At 44.0% G+C, this 19786-nt stretch overlaps 2 protein-coding genes across 3 annotated transcripts in view; both read right to left on the reverse strand.

The window, feature by feature from the left end:
• The window catches only part of RHOT2 (ras homolog family member T2), a 31517-nt gene extending 24706 nt beyond the window's left edge, over positions 1-6811 (reverse strand). For both annotated transcript variants that reach the window (XM_029284737.1, XM_029284736.1), the window contains exons 1-3: positions 6775-6811; positions 907-965; positions 12-93 (exon numbers count right to left, since the gene is read on the reverse strand). In XM_029284737.1, coding sequence (XP_029140570.1) covers positions 12-93; positions 907-965; positions 6775-6811 — 178 coding nt within the window. The remainder of the gene's footprint in view (positions 1-11; positions 94-906; positions 966-6774) is intronic.
• A 2615-nt stretch (positions 6812-9426) lies between these two features.
• Positions 9427-19786, reverse strand: part of CFAP70 (cilia and flagella associated protein 70) — a 37407-nt gene continuing 27047 nt past the window's right edge. The window contains exons 19-25 of the mRNA XM_029284740.1: positions 19312-19421; positions 16292-16444; positions 14395-14556; positions 12035-12124; positions 11221-11322; positions 10765-10812; positions 9427-9610 (exon numbers count right to left, since the gene is read on the reverse strand). Coding sequence (XP_029140573.1) covers positions 9530-9610; positions 10765-10812; positions 11221-11322; positions 12035-12124; positions 14395-14556; positions 16292-16444; positions 19312-19421 — 746 coding nt within the window. The 3' untranslated portion in view covers positions 9427-9529. The remainder of the gene's footprint in view (positions 9611-10764; positions 10813-11220; positions 11323-12034; positions 12125-14394; positions 14557-16291; positions 16445-19311; positions 19422-19786) is intronic.

Below are 19786 nucleotides of genomic sequence, written 5' to 3' on the forward strand. Positions count from 1 at the left end.
CCGTGACTTACCTGAATAGTCTACAATGTGGGTGGGGATTTTCTCAGGAGTGACATCTGCAGGGATTATGATCTCTTCGGCCCGAGGAGGAACCTGGAGGGAAAAAAAGGGGTGATCACTGGCTATTCTCAGATGATCAAGGCTTGTCTCAATTTATCGGTGTACTTCCCTCACGTATAGACTCTAGATTTAAAAACAGGTGACGAAACAAAAACCACCATCCAGGGTCATTATAAGTCCTGCAAGAAGGACTGTCTTAGTTTCTTCTTTCTTTTCTTGTATGTCATAGGTAGTATAAATCTATTTACATTGTTTGTCCTGCTCATAAGTTCCTATGGGAAAGTTTTAAGGCTACAAGGCAGAGCAAGAACAGCAGCAGAGGGATAGAATCAGAGGGATAGAATCAAGATCAGGTGAAGTGTTAATACCACTTTACAAGGCCTTGGTAAGGCCACACTTGGAACACTGCATCCAGTTTTGGTCACCACGATGTAAAAAAAGATGTTGAGACTCTAGAAAGAGTGCAGAGAAGAGCAACAAAGATGATTAGGGGACTGGAGGCTAAAGCATATAAGAAAAGGCTGCTGGAATTGGGTATGTCTAGTTTAACGAAGAGAAGGACGAGGGGGGACATGATAGCAGTGTTCCAATATCTCAGGGGCTGCCCCAAAGAAGAGGGAGTCAAGCTACTCTCCAAAGCGCCAGAAGGCACGACAAGAAGCAACAGATGGAAACTAACCAAGGAGAGAAGCAACCTAGAACTAAGGAGAAACTTCCTGACAGTTAGAACAATTAACCAGTGGAACAAGAAGTTGTGAATGCTCCAACACTGGTTGGACTAGATGACCTCCAAGGTCCCTTCCAACTTTATTATTATTATATGCAGCAACAGCAACCTGTACTCACCTCCTCAGGGAACTCCTCACCCACCAGAGCCATGATCAAGGATGTTTTCCCCACTTGGGCTATAAGAGAGAGAAGCAATATAGTTACAGGTAGTCCTCAACTTACAAGCCATTCATTTAGTGACCATTGAATGTTACAACAAACACTGGGGGGAAAAAAGACCATTTCTCACACTTATGATTGTTGCAGCATCCCCATGGTCAGGTCATCAAAATTTGGACGCTTGGCAACTGGCATGTATTTATGACGGTTGCCGTGTCCTAGGGTCATGTGATCCCCTTTTGTGACCTTCTGACAAGCCAAGTCAATGGGGAGGCCCGGTTCACTTAACCAGTGTATTAATAATAGAATAGAATGGAACGTAATAGAATAGAAGAGAATAGTAACGTTATTATCACTTTAAATGTACACTAATCAGCATACATTAAAATGAAATTTTGTTGCATTCAGCTCTCAAAAAAAATACCATTATCTATGCATTCAAACACACACACGACACAGAGAAACATCACAGTCTAGTTCGAATGTATACACATACATGGCAAAAAAAAAAAAAAAGAATCCTGCAAATTTACAAGACGGATGGCACAAGGAACAAAGCCGTTACAGAATCTCGTAGTTCTGTTATAAATACTTCTAAACCTCCTCCCAGAGGGGAGCAACAAAAACAGACTGTGAAGTGGGTGTGTGGGGTCTCTAACAATGCTTTGAGCTCTCCGCACGTATAAGCGCTTGTAAACAGTATCCTGAATCACGGGAAGCAGCTTCCTAGAATCTTCTCAGCTGTCCTCACCACTCTTCTGTGTGGATCTTCTATCTGAGGCTCTGCTACCCCCAACCGTGCCTCTGTAAAAAGTGGCCAGGACAGAAGGAAAAAATGCGCTCTCCTCATCCAACGCAAGAAATGCAAAATGCTGTTTTGCATGCTTCACTAAGGATGACGTATGGAGAGACCAAGTTACTACTAATTTAATAACTGCAGTGGTTCACTTAACAACTGTGGCAAGAAAGGTTGTAAAGTGGGCAAAACTCACTTAATAAATGTCTTACTTAGCAATGGAAATTTTGGGCTGTTCTGGTCGTAAGTCGAGAGCTACATATATACTAGTGATGTGAGGGTTGGATCATCTCATATTAACCTCAGAACTGCAGCCTTTGACTGAAAACTGCTTAGTGAGCATCCTAGCTATACATGGTCAGCCAGCTCATGCTTGACCATCACAATGTTCATGCATGGTCACTGGCTCTGACTCCAAATGCAGGTTGTTTGCTTCTGGCCACAATTTACAGTTTTGGATCACATCTCACAAACCCAAGATATTGTGGACCATGGTAAAGGATTGTGGGAGTCAATCTACAACGCCCCAGTTTGCTTATCTCCGTTGCCAGAACAGCGACCAAGTATTTCCAAGTCAGAAGTTTGCATTGTTTAGTTTAACCCTGTGCTATGTCCAGAAATGAGTTGAAGCTCAAATATTTTGGTCAACAAAAGAGAAGCCAGGACTCACTGGAAAGGACCCTGATGTTGGGAAAGATGGAAGGCAAAAGGAGAAGAGGACGGCAGAGGATGAGATGGTTAAATAGGGTCATTGCTGCAATGAACATGAGTTTGGGCAAACTCTGAGGGACCATGGAGGACATGGGGCCTGGCGGGCTGTGGTCCAAAGAGTCATGAAGAGTTAGATACAACTTAGCGATTGAACAACATATCCTGAATTATCCAAATAAAATCCAGGTCTCATACTTGTTTTGTTGGGTTGTTTTTTTGGGAACACCTATCTCCAGCAAACTCCGCCAACCATCTACGATAGAAATAAGCAACCTGATCTTCTCCAGATGATGAGCATGATGAGCACGACTCGTCATGTTCCAGCCAAACGACAATTAATTAATTGCCAGTAATGATCAGAGCTAGAGTTTAAAGCTTCTAGGGGGGGGACCACCTTGTTCTAAAACAATCTGTTTGCTCGGAGAAAGGTATTTTTCTGAGGTTACATTTAAAAGGGCATGAAACAAAGTGTTCTTCACGGTAGGCATTTCCATGGTAGAGTTGTCAAGTTCCCAAGAGAAGCTCAATAAAGTCGGCCATAAAAAAAAAAGTGACAACACTGGTGCATTAGCAAGCCTTGGGGGAAAGATTTCAGCTTTTATTTATGGGGTGGCTTCAGGACAATGCCCAAGAAAGAGACTACAGCCCAGTTTTGTAACTGAGACACTACTCTGTAACTTGAACAAATATCTGATTGATTGGCTTTAATATCAAAATGGCAAGCTGAAGATTTTTGCAGATTCAGCCTGTTAAATGGTCAACTGGGACTCTGCGATACTTCAGGTTAGATTCCAAAAAGGTCCTATTAATTTCCAGAAAAGACAGAAAAGCCTGCTTATAAAGAATCACAGCCAGGTTAACAATGGCCCCTGATGTACTGTGAAGTAAGCCTTATTATAAACCTCCCAGAGTGAATGGCTTTATGGAAGAAATAAATATATCTATCATCTCTTTCCTTCTCTCTCTCTCTCTCTAATGTATATCTGTCTGTCCGTCCATCTGTCCACCCTATCATATATCTATCATCTCCTTCCTTCCTTCCTCCCCCCCCTCTCTCTCCCCATGAAAAGAAAAGCAGGAAATGTTTTCACTCTCTGGCTTTCAACAGTTTATTGGGTCACACCCAGATTTCACACCTAGATACCAGATTTTTTTTTTTTTTATTCCTTCTGGAAACGAATACTAGGATTCTGTTCCAGACACTGAGTTCCATCCATAGCTCCGCGTATGCAGGATGGATCTGGCTTGGACATTCTGTCTTTCCTCAAGAAGTTCCTCTCCTCCACATTACTATTTTAAAACCCACTAACAACCCCGGAAATTAAATTGGTTGAAAGTGAGAAGCAGTGATTTCAATTGCCTGTTGGGTTCACTGGAGTTTTAATTGAGCCTTTCTAATCCTAGACAAACATTATACATGCTAGATCAGGGGTCTGTCTATCTATCTATCATCCATTATCTCTGTCTCTATCTCAATCATCCATCATCTGTCTGTCTGTCTGTCTGTCTGTGTCTGTCTGTCTATCATCCATATCTGTCTCTATCAATCATCCATCATCTGTCTATCTATCTATCTATCTATCTATCTATCTATCTATCTATCTATCTATCTATCTATCTATCTATCTATCTATCTATCTATCTATCATCCATTATCTCTGTCTCTATCTCAATCATCCATCATCTGTCTGTCTGTCTGTGTCTGTCTGTCTATCATCCATATCTGTCTCTATCAATCATCCATCATCTGTCTATCTATCTGTCTATCTATCTATCATCCATTATCTCTGTCTCTGTCTCTATCTCAATCATCCATCATCTGTCTGTCTGTCTGTGTCTGTCTGTCTATCATCCATATCTGTCTCTATCAATCATCCATCATCTGTCTATCTATCTGTCTATCTATCTATCATCCATTATCTCTGTCTCTATCTCAATCATCCATCATCTGTCTGTCTGCCTGTCCGTCCGTCCGTCCGTCCGTCCGCCCGTCCGCCCGTCCGTCCATCCATCCATCCATCCATCCATCTCAATATATTTTGCCTTTTGCAAAATGGCATCCAGTAACATTCTATGTTATCTTAAACTATTTTCCATATGTTCTTCTACCTTTTCTCCAGGATTCCGATTCTGAATGGATTTTGACATAAGTTAAGCTATATAAATAAAAATGTAAATGTTCGTTTGTTCAAAATCTTAAATCTCCGAAAGTTCTTCACTGATTGCTTTGAAATTTTGACACAACGTTGCATTTGAATACGCACGTGTTTTTATATACCTACTATTATATAGATGTCACACCTGTGACAGGTAAAAACAAAAAAGGGCCAATCTTTAGAACTGTGTGGTTTAGATCTAGACACGGATTGCTTCTCACATGGACAATTATATGTTGTGTGTTCTAGAGTCGGCAAACCAGACAATCTCTATATCTGCACAGACAATGGAACAACAAAAAATATTGTATACCCACAAGCATTGTGAAATTAAACCTATTACAAACGTGCGCTTTCTCTTTTCTTTCTTTTCCATTTAACCAGACTGAGCCACAGCAACGCGTGGCCGGGTACAGCTAGTTAAAAAATAATGTAAGCATTTAGCAAAGGTTAAATATAAATAAAAACTAAATACTAATACCAAAGATTGCAGCAGCCTGAAAATAGACATATTTATCACCACCATAGGCCAGAGAGCATAGTGCCAGATGAAGGATTCTGCTTTCCATATTATTTTGCGAAGAACCTTTTAGAACAGTTTTGCAAGGTATCCTCTGCCCAACTCTTTCAGCTGGTCTGTAAGTTATAATCAGGTTGGACTGCTGTAGCAAAAATGTCAGGATATTTTAGGATCAGGTCTCTTTCTATCATTAGTTATTTATTTAATTATAAATATAAAACTGCTGCAATCTAGGCCAACTCTTATATTACGTCAGTTAAAATATATGAAATGAAGAAACTAAAGTGCTAAAGAATTCAAACCGACAGGCCACTGCCACATAAATCCCCGGACTTAACAACTGTCAAATAAGAAAGACAAAAAAAGTTTGGATAGTGGACATGGCAGTACATGGAGTTCACAGAATAAAAGTGAAAGAACTGAATCGCAAAACACAAAATACAAGATCTGCACACAGAAGTAGACTGAGCTTGGTGAAAAAAGGAAAAGTAGTAGCAATAGTGATTAGGCACCTTCGATGCAATCCCAAAAAATCTGGAGCACCATTAACACGGGCAAAATCCCAATCAGTCAATTGCAGAGAGACGGCTTGGAACACCTTACATCCTGTGACGATACCTTTAACACCATCAAACAACATCTGTCTTAACCCAGGTCCTTGGGAAGGACTCCATAGGTGGATGAAAATGCCAAATCCAATCTGAACATCTGGCTATGCGATGAACCACAATCACATATCAAATTCGTAGGCTGCCTGATTTCCAACAACTCTGGACAGCTCACAACCATTAAAAAAAATACATTAGCAATCCAGAGACATTAAAAGATTAAAAAAATATAAGATGCCAAGTGCAATAGAGCAAGGGATTGTCCTAAGTCCCTTTTTCCACTGCCATCGTAACTTTGGTCACTAAATGAACTGTTGTAAATCGAGGACAACCTGTATTCGCCACTAAGCTGATCATAGCTTTGTAGCAGGACTACACTGAAACATCCACAGCCACCCAGAATCCCAATAAGCGGCATTATTTAAAAGTGCACCACCCCTGAAGCATGGAATCAGCGGGGCAGGTGCTACGGGAAGACAGGTGGTTCCACCTGGCCTGATGCTACCTGGGTGGCGCAACCAGCACCTTAAACTGCACCTGGACGCAAGCCGGCAACCATCGCAGAGGTGGCACGCAGGCATACCGAGGCACGCCCCATGTCTCGCTTGCCTTGCTGCATCATGGACCGGTTGAAGCTCCCGGGTGGTCTTCAAGGGCAGCCCCGCGTAGAGAGCACTGCAGTAGTCCAGCCATGTAAGCAATGGAAGTTGAAGGCCAACTAAGGCAGGGACGCCTCCTCCCTCTCTGGGATGCAACTCTCCCACCCTTCTTGGACCCCTCATCCTAACCCCATTCCCACGTGTCCCGATTCCACCCCTGACCCTCCTCCAAGGTCATCCCCAGGCCTCCTGACTCCACCCACAGCGCCCTAGCTCCGCCCCTCCCGGCCCCGCCCACAGACCCCCCCCTGGCTCCTCCCCCGCCCCCTTTTCTCGCGGCTGCCGCAAAGAGTCGCCCCTTGAGCGCCCACGCGGCGGCGCTTCCCGCCCCCGGGCTGCCCCCGATCCCGGCAGGCCGCCCCTCGCCCGCCCTCACCTTCCCCCAGCAGGAGGATGCGCACGTCCCGCCTCATCCCCGCGGCTTCGGGGGTGGGAGGAGGGCGGCTGCAGCGACCGCCGCTCGCCCCGCTGCTTCCCACCCTTCTCGGCGCTGCCGCCGTCGGGCTCTCGCTTCCGCTTCCGGCTTTCCGCCCGGCGCTGCGTCCTGGCCTGGCGCGCCCTCTGCGGCCGGAGGGCCAAACGGCAGCCTTTCTGCTTGGCAAGGCGAGAGGGACCACCTTCATTTGCTAGCTGCAAATATCAGTTGCCCCGAAGTTTAGCGGGGAGAATTGCGATGCGCTGGACCCCAACTGGGCGAGTCCAGTTAGTCCTCGAGTTACAACAAAGTTACAAGGTCATTGAAAGAAAGGGCTCGCCTTTACAACCATTGTAGCATTCCCCCTGGTCATGTGATCAAAATTTTCGGATGCTTGACGACTGATTCACGTTTATGACGGTTGTCGTGTCCTGTGATCCCCTTTTGGGACCTTCTGACGAGCAAAGTCCACGGGAAAGCCAGGTTCACGTGACAACCGGGTTACTTGCTTAACAACTGCAGTGATTCACGTAGCAACGGTGGCAAAAAAAGGTCGTAAAAATGGGACAAAACTCACATCACAGATGTTTCACTTAGCAACAGAAATGTTGGGCTCAGCTAAGGTCGAGGACCAGCTGTATTTACTGCAGTGTTCTCAAACTCATGCAGGCTGGGGGATTTTGGGTGTTGAAGCCCACACATCTTAAAGGTGCCGAGGTTGAGAAACGTCGATTTTAAAGAAAAAGAACTCGGAGCTTTAGTGGGTTCGTCTGCTTCTGGACTGGCAGCTAGCCCCTGGGATTCTGGCCCAACTACTCATTACTTAGGGTGAGATAGTAGAATTCTGGTCCTGGGTAAGAAGGCGATGGGATAATTGATATTTCGGGATGTAATAATAAGTAATAATAAAGTAATAAAGTAATAATAATAAAGTTGGAAGGGACCTTGGAGGTCATCAAGTACAAACCCCTGCTCAGGCAGGAAACCCTATACCATTTCAGACAAATGGCTGTCCAGTCTCTTCTTAAAAACCTCCAGTGTTGAAGCATTCACCGCTTCTGGAGGCAGGTTGTTCCACTGGTTAATTGTTCTCACTGTCAGGAAGTTTCTCCTTAGTTCTAGGTTGCTTCTCTCCTTGATGAGTTTCCATCCGTTGCTTCTTGTCCTGCCTTCAGGACATGTGAACTTCATGTGAACTTCCCTTGAATGTATTGAGCCAACCAAGGAAAGGATGAGCCAATCTTCTCCAGTTCACTGCTGTCTCCAGATGTGTGGTGGGGATGCAGCTGGCTGAGCTCCCAGCCATGCCTGAGTATCTCTAAGTGTGGAATGGCATCGTGGCTCTTGACATCACATCACTTGTGCAATGGTGAGACCCAGACCGTGTAATTGTGGCTTTGCAGAGAGGATTGTGTAACCATGCAGGTTGTTGTGCTCTCCTTGTAAGCAGCACCAAAAGCTTGTTATCTGTCTCCACAATTGCATTTTGACATTTGGCATTCTTTTTTCAATCTACATATCTGTTAGTGACCTTTTCTTTTTCCATCCATCCATCCATCCACCCATCCATCCATCCATCCATCCATCCATCAACAATTGCAGCCTGAGTTTGGATGTTCCTCTGGCAGAAAAGTTACTAAAATCAATGGCTTTTACTCCCAAAGAAGGGCGCCACAAGAATACATACCCAAAAGACACCATGAATAAACAGATCCAAACTATTTTATTAAATCACCTGCCCCAAATTGCTGTTGTTGAATCCTTGCATATCATATTTTAGATTCCTCTTTCAAAATTCTGTGCTGCCAAAGCAAGTATGGGAAGCAGACAAAAAAACAAACCATCGATAAAATAAAGGCGGGCCCATAATATACAGAGCCATTAGATCAAAAAGGGATCACTATGTCAAAACTGACTGAGGGAGTCATCGCCAGAGAGCTACCTATATGGATGAAATAACCAAATCAAAACCTTTGTAAGAACTCACATTCATGGATATAATTTTGGGAACCCCAGATAATAAAATGCTGTATAAAAGACAATCTATTAATTACTCTGCTCCTGCTCTGGGTTGTAATATCCACTTGCACTAAGGGAGATCTAGAAGTGTTGAATGAGACAATTTCACCAAACCACTCGCAAATTCCTCTTCCTATTCTTGTCCAAACATCTCCAGTTATGACCTTCTAATTATTATGATGTGTTATAGCACAATGTTTCTCAAGCTTATCAATTTTAAGATGTGTGGACTTCAACTCCCAGAATTCCCCAGCCAGCTATGCTGACTGGAGAATTCTGGGAATTGAAGTCCACGCATCTTAAAGTTGCCAAGCTTGAGAAACACCGTGCTATAGTTATTCTGAGGCTTTCTTTTTCAGGAACCAGAAATGCTTTCTCCAGCATTTTAACTCCTGGGGATAAATCATCCCTTGTGATGCCTTATGACTGACTTTAATTTCGTTGTGGGATATTCCACAAAACAAACGGAATCTTCGCAATGTGTTTCTTCTAAATTCTAGGAGCTCATAAACTGCCGTACAAGAACCCTATAAACTTTTCACTGAAGCTTTGGGAAAAAACCCAGTGATGGTTGTTTCAAAACGTGGCCGTTCACCTCTGTGCTGATGGTTGGGCAAGCCTCTGGCAACCTGGCCTGCCTCCCTGCAGTGTGAAATGGTAGATGTGGTCCCTGCTTAAACGGTAGCCGCAGAGGAGATCAGAAGGAGGGGTCACCAAAGCCAACTTCTAACTGGACTTGCTTGACCTCCTGCAGGAGATCGGGATTGTCCAACTCCAGCTGCAACAGAAGGAAAAACGGGTAAGGGACAATTTAAAAAAAATCTGTCAGATATACTCAAAGAAGGAAAGTGAAGTATCCTATTTCAACCCAAAATAAGACAAATGAAAAATGCCTCCTTGTTCATTTGTTTGTATGCATGCATGTGTGTGTGTGTGTGACAGAAGTGAAGAGAACCTGTGGCCTAGAGGTTAATACAGCTGCCTAACATGCAAGCTGCCCAGGTTCAAATCTCAGAAGGGTACGGCTAGCTGATGAGAGCCAAATAGCTCGAATAGCTATATTAGTCTCCCTTTAACTCTTTGTCAGCAAAATCTAAATTTACAGAAATAGTTTTTTGCAGTAGCGACTTGAGCCTGCAAAATGCTCCTAGATTGGGGCTGAAAGGCAAAAATAATCATAACAGCAGATCAGAACACCAGGTCTACCCATAGTATGGGAAGGAAGTATGGGTAGACTGGGGGGAAGGGGTGTTTCATTAAAAAAGAAAAAGAAAAAAAACACTTAATTTATATCTCCTCCCCGAGTCTCCTCCCTCCCTGACATAGCTGACAAAGTGAGAAGAGCCTGTGACCTAGAAGTTAATACAGCTCCCTAATGTGCAAGTAGCCCAGGTTCAAATCTCAGAAGGGTACGGCTAGCTGATGAGAGCCAAATAGCTCGAAATAGCTATATTAGTCTCCCTTTAACTCTTTGTCAGCAAAATCTAAATTTACAGACATTTCCGTTGCTAAGCAAGACAGTTATTAAGTGAGTTTTGCCCCATTTTACAAGCTTTCTTGTCACGGTTGAATCACTCCAGATATTAAGTTAGTAACACAGCTGTTAGGTGAATCAGACTTCCTCACTGTCTTTGCTCGCCAGAAGGCTGTAAAAGGGGATCATGTGATCCAGGAACACTACAACCGTCATAAATGCATGCCAGTTGCTAAGCACCCGGATTTTTGATCACGTGACCCTGGGGATACTGCAAAGGTCCTAAGGGTGAAAAACAGTCCTAGGTCACTTTTTCCAGTGCCTTTGTAACTTCGAACGGTCACTAAATGAACTGTCATAAGTCAAGGACCACCTGTGCTGGGAAAGGCCTTGGAGATTGCACCCTTCCAGAGATCTGATATGCTTGAAGGAGGGAAAAAAAAAAAAGGTTGACCAACCTTCACAGCGTATTTATACGATTGTTCGGCCTCCAGTTGTCTTCCGCCCTAAGGGAGGGAAAACAGCAATCTGTATTAAACAGGTTCTGACAAGGCAGAAAAAACCCTGAAAGGCTTAATTGTATTTTAAAGGAAAACAGGGAATGGAGGGATAAATTCCCCAGAGGAAGGTCTCTCGTCAAATTGAGAAGGGTAAGAAAAAAAACGGCAACTCCGAAAATGGAAAGGGTGAGGTGAGGCTCTGAGGTGAAAACACATTTCCACATTTCTGCCTTGACCCAGAACTTCCTTCAATCCGTTCGTTTGACTTGTCAAATTCCCTGGAAAAGGACTTCAAGTGGTTAGAAGCCATTTTCACTCAAAGGAGCCTTGAATTCATTCCTACTCTGACCCCTAGGACTGCAGAGAAGAGGAAATTCTTAGCGGTTGGACAAAAGGTGAGCTCTGGAGACTCACCTTCATGCAGACCAAAGCCAGGTAGGCCCACACTTCCGCATTGCTGTTGTTGAGGGCGTTGGCTTCGGAAAGAGCATCCTCGGCCTCGACCATTTCTTTGAGCTACCGGAAAGAGAGTTACTCATGAAAAGCCAACGTCGAAAAAGATTAAATTGTGGCAACTGGAATTGGAGAGGTTTCGTTACTCATTCAAGTAACTTCATCAGTCAAAAAAAAAAAAAGGCTGAGTCAGAGAGTCTTCATTTACATATTGCAATACATTTTGGGGAGAACGACGTGCCTTTGGAAATTGTGAAATGGTATAGAGTTTCCTGCCTGAGCAGGGGGTTGGACTAGAAGACCTCCAAGGTCCCTTCCAACTATTCTATTCTATTCTATTCTATTCTATTCTATTCTATTCTATTCTATTCTATTCTATTCTATTCTATTCTATTCTATTCTCTCTTTATTCTATTCTATTCTATTCTATTCTATTCTATTCTATTCTATTCTATTCTCTCTTTATTCTATTCTATTCTATTCTATTCTGTTCTGTTCTGTTCTGTTCCGTTCCGTTCCGTTCCCTTCCATATAAAGTTTCTATTCTATTCTATTCTATTCTATTCTATTCTCTCTTTATTCTATTCTATTCTATTCTATTCTATTCTATTCTATTCTATTCTATTCTATTCTATATAAAGATTCTATTCTATTCTATTCTATTCTATTCTATTCTATTCTATTCTATTCTATTCTATTCTATTCTATTCTATTCTATTGTCCCAACCTAGTATTTTATATTCTACAAACCTGAAGTCCAAACTCCGTCTCTTACCCTGTAGCAAGCGATTCCTACTCCCAGCCACGTGAGACACGAAGGTGATTTCTTACTGGCCAGAAGGTAAATGTGCTTGGCTTTGTCATACTGCCAAAAGAAACGAGAGATAATTACTCTCCAGGCCGTGGCAATTTAGGACGGCTTCTCCTTGCTTGTTGACAAAAGCGACCTGCAGTCCTGCAAACGGGGAAGAGGTTATTAGCAGCTGTTTGAACATGGCTTGCTCCAGGCAGGCGGCTAGAGAAGGCTCATAAAACTTCAGAAACCATCACATAAAACAGGAGAGTGTGATAGTGGGACAGAACCCATCCTGGCTATCAGAGGCAAATGGAAACATTATGGAAGGATGAAGTATGAAATTAGCTTTGACCAATGGCTGGAATGTATTTTCTCCCAAATGGAAAAAAAATATAAATGTTTCTTTCTTTCTTCTGCCTAACTAATTTTGGGGAAGGGAAGAAACCGGTTTAAGCAAATTGTTATTATTATTAAAAAATAACCCTTTCATAGGAAATAATTGCTTCTTAGTCTACTATCCTGAGTGCACAAAGCAGCAAGAATCTGAACACTAGCGAGCCTCATCGCAAACCCCCCAAACTCAACAAATCAACCCCAACCTCAACATAGTATAATAGTGGTCATTATCTTTACAGTGTACATTGGCACTAACCGCACTAGCAATTAGTTAGCTAATTGGTTGCAACAATCCTCTTCTTTTCCCTCTGTAGTGTCCACAATAGCTAGCCAGCATTGAATCATCTGCTATTTTGGCCCAATACACAACCATCACATTCCTCTATCTATCGGGTCTAAGCCAACAGCAGCCTGGACAGGAATATTCACTCCTTCCTGTTGTGCAGGCTAGACTGGACATTTTAAAAGAAAACAGTTACTGAACCACAACTCACAAGGCACAAATCCGGTCGCAAAACCTGGAACTGCTCAGACGGCCTGAAGTGAAAACAAAACTCTCCAAAGAGACTTGTCGCGTTCTAAATCTGAAAAGCGTTCAAAAGGTTCACTGGCAACTCATCATCCTTTGAGGGCAGACAGCTTTGCACAGCTAAGCTGTCCCCTTGAAGTATCTGAAGTCCTGAGGAGTTTCACTGCGCACAATGCACAACACAGGCACAACCCTTTCAAATTTCCCAGTCTGTTTTGTTGCTCTGAGAAGCCTCCAAAGATAGGTCTGCTACCACAGCCTTCCTCTGGTTGGTTGGTTCGTTCATTCATTCATTCATTCATTCATTCATTCATTCATTCATTCATTCATTCATTCATTCATTCATTCATTCATTCACTTACTTACTTAACTCTCCACAAATCTGGATGCTTACAATGATCAAATGAAGACAATCAAACCAATAAAACGTAGAAGAGAAAAATATGATGGAAAGGGTGATGAAGAGGGGGGATCTCTCCTGGGTGAAGAAGGACCAAGGAATTACCAACTCAATAAACAAAAGCCTAATCGAACAACCACCAAGAACACTCCAGCCAAAACTGACAGGGAAAGCCACTAATATATAAATCTCACTCCCTTCTAGCACTGATGATGTTCCCTAGTTGGGTAATGAAATGTCTGCAAGAAAACAACCAAGCTCAGAGAGCACCAAGGACCCCACAGTCGTCGTCGTCCTCCTCCTCCTCCTCCTCGTCCTCCTCCTCGTCCTCCTCCTCGTCCTCTTCCTCCTCCTCCTCCTCCTCCTCCCCTTCCCCTCCCCTTCCCCTCCTTCTGCTCCCCCTCCTCCTCTTTACAAACCCCACTCCCTTCTAGCACTGATGATGTTACCTAGTTGGGTAATGAAATGTCTGCAAGAAAACAACCAAGCTCAGAAAGCACCAAGGACCCCACAGTCCTCCTCCTCCTCCTCCCCTTCCCCTCCTTCTGCTCCCCCTCCTCCTCTCTACAAACCCCACTCCCTTCTAGCACTGATGATGTTACCTAGTTGGGTATTGAAATGTCTGCAAGAAAACAGTCAAGCTCAGAGAGCACCAAGGACTCCATAGTTCAGCCCGAGGTACAAATAATCTCTTGTTCTGGCATCTACATATAAACAGAAGGCAAATCCCTCTCCCTTCTAGCACTGACCATGTTCTTTAGTTGGGTAATGAAATGTCCGCCAGAAAACAAGTTCCAAGGACCAAGGACCCTACAGCTCAACCCTGAGCTACAAATGTTCTCTTCCGTTGGAACCAGGTCTTAACGGCTCTTCCCAATAACACTGGATTGGGGGTCATTTGGATCCTGGGGGTCAAACCGAGACCACCTTCCTGCCCATCAAAGTTCCATGGGGCAATCATCGCAAGACAATGAATCCACCAGGATCTTGTTGGTCCCATTTCTACCTTCTCACCTCCTTGCCTTCCAGATAGATGGATCCCAATCGCAGATACACCGTATGCATATCCTTCGCGTCCGTCACAAAGCTGATTGTGCGTTCGTAGCAGGACTTTGCGTCGCTGAAATTCCCGGTCAAGTAGAAGAGGTGGCCTTTTTGAGCCCAAACCTCTGGATTCTAGAGAGGGAGCAGAGAAATGGAGGGGCTAAGCATGACCTGGGGAGGCTGGCGATGAATCAGAGAATCATAGGGCTGGAAGAGACCTTGGAGATCATCTAGTCCAACTGTCTGGTCAAGGCAGGAGACCTTATATCACCCTGGTTAAATCAATACCCCCCCCTTAAAACCTAAGTAGGTAATGGAGCTGGTGAGTGGGAAATTCTGAAATTATTAAGATGTTTACAAAGGAGTGTTCTACCCAAGAGACAGGAATAATTATTGCATTTTAGCCCACTAGAAGGGAAGATGATCTAGAACAGGGGTAGGCAAACTTGGCTCTTTTATGACTCGTGGACTTCAACTCCCAGAATTCCTCAGCCAGCATGGCTCAGCTTGGAAACCTCTCCCTTTCCCCTCAGCGTGGCCGGCTCAGGAATTCTGGGAGTTGAAGTCCACGAGTCATAAAAGAGCCAAGGTTGCCTACCCCTGCCCAAATGCCTGAATTTTGATCACGTGACCGTGAGGAAAAAATATTTAAATATTTAAACCAGGGGTCTTCAATCTTGGCTCTTTTATGACTCGTGGACTTCAACTCCCAGAATTCCTGAGCCAGCATGGCTCAGCTTGGAAACCTCTCCCTTTCCCTCAGCATGGCTGGCTCAGGAATTCTGGGAGTTGAAGTCCACGAGTCATACAAGGTTGCCTACCCCTGCCCAAATGCCTGAATTTTGATCACGTGACCGTGAGGAAAAAATATTTAAATATTTAAACCAGGGGTCTTCAATCTTGGCTCTTTTATGACTCGTGGACTTCAACTCCCAGAATTCCTGAGCCAGCATGGCTCAGCTTGGAAACCTCTCCCTTTCCCCTCAGCATGGCTGACTCAGGAATTCTGGGAGTTGAAGTCCACGAGTCATAAAAGAGCCAAGGTTGCCTACCCCTGATCTAGAATAAAGCTGGTCAATCTGCCACTGGGAGTTGGAACGTTTCCTTGAAACTGAAGAAGTTTCCTGGGTGAGAAGCGAAATGTCTTCAAGGAAAAACCAAGTCCAGTTGCCTTTTGGAAAAAGCACCTTTGGGACAACCGTGACCTGGGTGAGAATCTCCATAGTTATCTAGGGAGACTAACATGAGTAGTGATTTCAAGCTGGAGTGGGGAAGCCTAAACTTCTTAGTTTCATAGCAATTCTGCTCAGGAAGGCTACAATGATGTCAGCAGAACCAGCTATCTCTCGTGCAGCGTTTCTCAAGCTTGCCAACTTGAAGATGCGTGGACTTCAACTTCCAGAATGGCTGGCTGGCTGGGGAATTCTGGGAATTGAAGTCCACGTATCTTAAAGTTGACAAGCTCTAGTGAGTTTCTGGCAGGCAGCCTCCCAATCGTTTCCCTCACAACTTTGTTCAAAACTGGGGGGGGGGGGGTGGTTAAGCAGAAGTTCCTAGTAGTTCTGCAGATGGCTGTTTTTGCCACTGGGGCAAATATCACACCAGAGTGGGTGGGCGGGTGGGTGATGCCAGCATATGTTCAAATAAATGCAAATAAATACACCTTGGGTGGAGAGTAGGGAAAAAAATTGCAAACGGAAGAGTTTGCAAATGAAATTGCAAACGACAGGAAAGAATAAAATATATGGCATCCTTGAGCTGACGTGTTCTGTTTGGTAGATGGGTGGCATACAAATCTAATCAATCTATCTATCAATCAATCTTGGGTACCTGGAAAACCCCCAAAGTGCTAAGGAGAGGTACCCACCAGGTAATCAATCTGCATAGCCATTTCCAAGCTCTCTTCTGACTGGTCGTATTCTTTCTTGAGCATGTAGGTCTGGGCCAGCACCAAGTAATATTCACAGCTGGGGCCTCCTTGTGGAGAGATCAATTCATGTGCCAGGGCCCTGTGAACAAACTGGAAGGAGAACGTCAACCCTTGGTTGCATCTAGTATAGTATAGGGGGTACCTTGCTCAATAGTAGTAACTGTGAGAGGGACCTCNCTGCCAAAAAGGCCAACACAGTGCTAGGCTGCATTAACAGAGGGATAGAATCAAGATCACGTGAAGTGTTAATACCACTTTACAATGCCTTGGTAAGGCCACACTTGGAATACTGCATCCAGTTTTGGTCACCACGATGTAAAAAAGATGTTGAGACTCTAGAAAGAGTACAGAGAAGAGCAACAAAGATGATTAGGGGTCTGGAGGCTAAACCATATAAGGAACGGTTGCTGGAATTGGGGATGTCTGATTTAATGAAGAGAAGGACGAGGGGGGACATGATAGCAGCGTTCCAATATCTCAGGGGCTGCCCCAAAGAAGAGGAAGTCAAGCTATTTTCCAAAGCGCCTGAAAGCAGGACAAGAAGCAATGGATGGAAACTGATCAAGGAGAGAAGCAACCTAGAACTAAGGAGAAACTTCCTGACAGAACAATTAACCAGTGGAACAACCTGCCTCCAGAAGTGGTAAATGCTCCAACACTGGAAGTTTTTAAGAAGAGACTGGACAGCCATTTGTCCGAAATGGTATAGGGTTTCCTGCCTGAGCAGGGGGTTGGACTTGATGACCTCCAAGGTCCCTTCCAACTTTATCATTATTATTATCTTTGATGCGGGACCATTGTAATCCCAGACTGTCCCACCTTGCTACTCCAAGTCTTCTTGTAGCTACTCCTGGGAGTCTCTTTAGAGCTTCCTCTTGCCCTATTGATGAAATATGTTCAGTAACTGGGAGTTTCTTTGATTAACGTTTCTAGTTGTTTGAACTAAAAAAAAAAAGCGAGTTCTCCATCACAAATGCAGAATCTGATAAGAGCTTGCCTGTTAAAGGCAAGGACTGGGCAAAGATTTGAAACTTTAGTAATTTGCAAACTTATTATGCCTCATTACCATGTAAAAAAGCAAGGACTGGGCAAAGAAGCTTCTTTAGCTCTGACTGGATGGTGGAGAACAGAAGGACACTACACATCCTTTGCAAAATAAGTTGATTCCCCTCTTCTTTGTGGCAGCCCCTCAAATACTGGAATACTGCTATCGTGTTCCCCCTAGTCCTTCTTTCCTCTAGACTAGCCAAACCCAAATCCTGTAACCGTCCTTCGTATGTTTTAGTCTCCAGGTCTTTAATCATCTTAGTTGCTCTTCTCTGCACTTTTTCCAAGGTCTCAACATCTTTTTTGTGTCGTGGTGAGCAAAGCTGGATGCACTATTCTTTTTTCATTAGAGTCATAAAACAGCTTGAGGAATCCGCTGCCTGTCCCCATGATGCCTTCGCTCTGCTTTAACTCCAGCTGGTGATTTGCTGGGCCCAGCGACGGAGCGAAGAAGACAACGGAGAGACTCAGCACAATTTATCAGCGCGGTGGCAGCTTTTTCTGGCTGCACAGCAAGTGCTCAGTCCTACCCCGTTTCATTGCTGCAGAAAGGCTTTTGGAGATAAAAGGGAAATAACTATGATTAAGCTGAGAGAAAGGGAAAGGGCGAAGATTCGAGAAGTAATAATAATAATAATAATAACAACAACAACAACAACAACAACAATAATAATAATAATAATAAAGTTGGAAGGGACCTTGGAGGTCATGTAGTCCAACCCCCTGCTCAGGCAGGAAAGCCTATACCATTTTGGACAAATGGCTGTCCAGTCTCTTCTTAAAAACTTCCAGTGTTGGAGCATTCACCGCTTCTGGAGGCAGGTTGTTCCACTGGTTAATTGTTCTCACTGTCAGGAAATTTCTCTGTAGTTCTAGGTTGCTTCTCTCTTTGGTTAGTTTCCATCCGTTGCTTCTTGTCCTGCCTTCAGGCACTTTGGAGAATAGCTTGACTCCCTCTTCTTTGGGGCAGCCCCTGAGATACTGGAACACGGCTATCCTGTCCCCCCTCATCCTTCTCTTCATTAAACTGGACATACCCAATTCCAGCAATTGTTCCTTATATGTTTTAGCGTCCAGTCCTGTAATCATCTTTGTACTCTTTCTAGAGTCTCAGCATCTTTTTTACATCGTGGTGGCCAAAACTGGATGCAGTATTCCAAGTGTGGCCTTACCAAGGCATTGTAAGTAATGACAATCAGTGATGTAATTTGGAAAGATCACCGCAGTCCTCGACTTACAACAGTTCATTTAGTGAACAAAGTTATAATGGCATGGGAAAAAGTGACTTATGACTATTTTTCACATTTACAACCACTGCAGCAGCCTCCTGGTCACGTGATCAAAATTCAGACGCTTGGCAGCTGGCTCATATTTATGACGGTCGCAGTGTCCCGAGGTCATGCGATTACCCCTTTTGTGACCTTCCGACAAACAAAGTCAATAGGGAAGCCAGATTCATTTAACAACTGTATTACTAACTTAACAGCTGCAGGGATTCACTTAACAACTGTGGCAAGAAAGGTCATAGAATGGGGCAAAACTCACTTAACAACTGTTTCCCTCAGCAACAGAAATTTTGGGCTCAGTTGTGGTCGTTAAGTCCAGGGCTACCTTGAATAATAAATCTGAATAATAAAATAATCAATGATTTAATAATGAATAAGTTAAATTAAATAAAATAATAAAAACATTCCTGCTCACTACGTCAGCCTCTCTCAATCACACCCCCTTCACAAAAGCCATCAGAAAACAAATTTGTGCAACCTTGCCCTTTCTGCTTCCGTGGCTGGAGCAGAAAGAGGGATGGTTGGCTGTGACACCAATGGCTGGAGGCGCTCTTGGTAACGCCAAACTCAATGTGCCTAAACATTTTCACGGCCGCCTCTAGCCTCGGTTGACCCCGCACTCACCTGAAGAGCACTGACTTCCAAGAGGAATTTTATTGTTTCCATGAAAATAGAGGTGGTTTGCTGGGGGACAATAGCTGATTCAAATGAAACTGCAGCAGGCTTGGGCATTTCTGAAATGAAACCAGAGAGCCAGGAATTCGAGGGAAACATCTAAACAGCAGGTTAGCTTGGTCAGGCTAGCGAGACACTGGGGAAGCAGGCACATCAGCGCCTGCATTTTCTGCATCGTATGAGAAGAGCACATCTTCCTATCACTGTCCTTACCACTTTCTCTAGAGGGATGATTGAAAGCATCCTGTCGTATCGTATTACCGTGCGGTTTGGAGGCATTACTGTTTTGGACAGGAAGGCTGTGCAGAGAGTGGTGAGGACAGCAGAAAAGACTATTGGATGATCACCTCCTTTTATCCAGGACATGGCATATAAGCGATGCTTGATCAGGGTCTGCGGTATTGCTTGGGACGCTACATATCTT

The sequence above is a fragment of the Protobothrops mucrosquamatus genome, unplaced genomic scaffold (genome assembly GCF_001527695.2).
Source record: "Protobothrops mucrosquamatus isolate PMUCROS unplaced genomic scaffold, P.Mucros_1.0 scaffold880, whole genome shotgun sequence".
In the NCBI taxonomy this organism is placed as follows: Eukaryota; Metazoa; Chordata; class Lepidosauria; order Squamata; family Viperidae; genus Protobothrops; species Protobothrops mucrosquamatus.